The 3,357-nt window shown below is 39.0% G+C and overlaps 1 protein-coding gene across 1 annotated transcript; it reads right to left on the reverse strand.

The window, feature by feature from the left end:
* Positions 1 to 1,112: 1,112 nt before the first annotated feature.
* Positions 1,113 to 2,894, reverse strand: LOC137724298 (putative aquaporin TIP3-2). The gene is made up of 3 exons (XM_068463040.2): positions 2,347 to 2,894; positions 1,855 to 2,105; positions 1,113 to 1,745 (listed from the first exon to the last, which is right to left on the reverse strand). The coding sequence occupies exons 1-3, from the start codon at positions 2,474 to 2,476 to the stop codon at positions 1,359 to 1,361; spliced, it is 768 nt and encodes a 255-aa protein (XP_068319141.2). The 5' UTR covers positions 2,477 to 2,894; the 3' UTR covers positions 1,113 to 1,358.
* Positions 2,895 to 3,357: the final 463 nt, after the last annotated feature.

Here is a 3,357-nt window from a genome sequence, read left to right on the forward strand (position 1 = left end):
CTATGAGATGTACAATTGGCTTTTCAAAATAAAACTCGTAGACCCATAAAGTGGGATGATGTTCTCATTACCCGTATTAGTTCAAAAAACTGTGTTTCGGGCACTTTTCTTTCAATTCAAAAGTCATATAGTTCCGTATTTTTTTTCATTTTTGGCAGAGATGTTCTTTATGGGATGACCAATGAGATGTTCAATTGGCTTTTCAAAATAAAACTCGTAGATCCATAAAGTGGGATGATGTTCCGCTTACCCGTATTGGTTCGAAAATATGTGCTTCTTTCAATTCAATAGTCATATAGTTCCGTATTTTTTTTCATTTTTGGCAGAGATGTTCTTTATGGGATGATCAATGGGATGTTCAATTGGCTTTTTGAAACAAAACTCGTAGACTCATAAAGTGAGATGATGTTCTCATTACCCGTATTAGTTCGAAAATCTATATTTCGGGCACTTTTCTTTCAATTCAACAGCCATATAGTTTTGTATTCTTTTCTTTTTTGGCAGGGATGACCTATGAGATGTACAATTGGATTTTTGAAATAAAACTCGATGACCCATAAAGTGGGATGATGTTCTTATTACCCGTATTAATTCGAAAATCTATATTTCGTGCGCTTTTCTTTCAATTCAACAATCATATAATTCCGTATTCTTTTCTTTTTTGGCAGAGATGATCATTAATGGATGATCTACGAGATGTACAGTTGGCTTTTTAAAATAAAACTCGTATACCCATAAAACGGTATGATGTTCTCATTACCTGTATTAGTCCGAAAATCTGTATTTCGAGCACTTTTCTTTCAATTCAACAGCCATATAGTTATGTATTCTTTTTTTTTTTTTTTTTTTTTTTTTTTTTTGACAGGGATGAAACAAAGGAAATGAGCTCTCGGGCACTTTTCTTTCAATTCAACAGCCATATAGTTCTGTATTTTTATTTTTTTTTTTTTTTTTTTTTTTTTGGCAGGGATGAAACGAAGGAAATGAGCAACTGCGGGTATACATGTACACCCAAGCAAAGTAAATGAGCAACATTGGTTTGCGACCACACTTACATTCTATAATGCACATTTATAGCGTCATTTGCATATATGACCCAGTATGAAATAAAATTAGCCAAAGAAACTCCACGGCACTTTATTAGCTTTACAATCACATATGCATACGATGGACATGAGGTTTTAGACAACGGAAGACAAACTCCAACACAAAAGTTGCCAAAAAAAAAAGAAGGAAAATTACAGAAAATCGAACATAAACACTCGAGGTGTTAATGGCAAAGGGAGTAGCTGACACATATATGTTGGTATTATTACAGTGCGTACGTGGGCTAAGCGCCAAGCTAACAGACATACTGACTAGTAATCCTCAGGAGCTAAGGGCTGGTGAGTGTGGTGTGGCGTCTCTGTTGGTATGACCATATACTCGTATATGAGAGCCGCCAACCCGCCTCCTAGAAATGGTCCAACCCAGTAGATCCAGTGGTTCCTCCATCTCCCCCCTACCAGTGCAGGTCCAAACGCCCTTGCCGGGTTCATGCATGCCCCATCAAACGGACCGCCCACCAGGATATTTGCCCCTACAATGAGTCCAATGGCCAGAGGTGCGATGGTTCCCAAGCTACCCCTCTTGGGATCAATGGCAGTAGCATACACGGTGTAAACTAACCCAAATGTCAATACAATCTCTAGTATTAGCCCATGCCCCTCGCCAATTCCAGAGGCCACGTTGAACCCCACTGTCCTCTGAATAGTAATATAAAATTAATTGATCATTAAGCTATAATTGTAATAATTAAGAATGAAAGGGGCTAGCTTGTAGCAAAGCGAGCTAACTTTTTAACGGAATAATTACCATGCCATTTGTGACAAGCCTTAACAAAAGAGAAGCCACAATAGCCCCAAGAAGCTGTGCAACCCAGTAGTATAGGGCGCGAACAACGGATAGCCTTCCACCAAGAAGAGCACCAAAGGTTACAGCAGGGTTGACATGGCCACCAGATACGTTAATGCTGGCTGAGATGGCGGAAAAGAGAGAGAAGGCGTGTGCAAGAGCTATGGCTATCAGCTCAGATGCTGACGTGCCGCTATCCTTGTAAATCTTCCCTGCCAATTAATTAGTTGCGAAACAGATTATCAAGTTTTAGTCAAGGAGGAGGGATGATGATGGCATGTCTCATTTCATGTAGATCTGTGCAGGAATATCAACGAAACATGCACATGCATAGATATATAGATATATTAACATATGAAAAGAGCTAATAAACAGAATGAATGATTACTTGATTAATTTTCTGTTCATGACGTCGCTATTATGCAACAAGCTAGATTTGTTTAGATATCATACCAAGAGCAAGAGCAGAGCCTTCCCCGGCAAAGACAAAGATGAAAGTGGCAACAAATTCAGCTAAAGTGGCTCTGATGGAGTCAGGGTGGGTGGCCTCGTCGGCCCTCCCAAAGGCATATCTACGAGGCATGCTGGCGACGATGAAAGAACGCAAGAACTCTCTTTCTTAGTTAGTAATATATGGAGATGGAGCGAGCGATTTCAACTGCCGGACGGAATATACTGCTGTTTGTTTACTCGGCTACGTACACCTGCACTGCACAGTTGCAGCTGCTTCTTTCACTAATAATTAACTAAATTAACACGAAGGCAGGCAGATCGAGCTAGAGGAATATATCCAGATAGATCTCTCTAAAACGAGAGAGAGAGAGAGAGAGAGAGAGAGAGAGAAGAGAGTATGTATTGTGTGCGTGGAGAAGTAAGGAGGAGGGTCATTGCATGTTTGAAATGTGGAGGTCTGTAGTCTTAAATTAGCCAAGAGCGGTTGGACTCATCTGGGACAGTTGGGCAGCCCCACGCAGGAACAGTGACACGTAGGGATCATGTGTAAGCTGCTAAATCGAACTAAAAACGTCTTATAATATGGAATGGCATCATCCCGATGGTCTCTATCTCTTCCCTGTACTGTTTTGAATTTATCCTTTTGCATGCCTTAATTGTAGAGTTAATTCGTTTTATTTTTATTAGTAACTAACTAATTACTGTCAGCTAGCCAGCTCCACTAGACTAGCACAGTTATGCTGATTTATTTGATAGATTTTTATTGTTTATTTTTGTCTAAAACGACTTACTATTAATTACATTAATAGTATTTTAAATTTATTTACTTGTCCAATCTGATAAGTATGACATTTTATACAAAATATCTCGTTGTAATTAATAATGGAACAATTCAGTATAAGAGGAACTAAACTTCATTCCGAGTATGTGAGACACATTCATTAACATAAGGAGTTAGTGTTTTCTTCAAGTGAAACAGATGATATAGGACTTCGATCTCTTGCTGTCCTG

Source organism: Pyrus communis, chromosome 14, assembly GCF_041283825.1.
Source record: "Pyrus communis isolate YQ-2024b chromosome 14, ASM4128382v1, whole genome shotgun sequence".
In the NCBI taxonomy this organism is placed as follows: Eukaryota; Viridiplantae; Streptophyta; class Magnoliopsida; order Rosales; family Rosaceae; genus Pyrus; species Pyrus communis.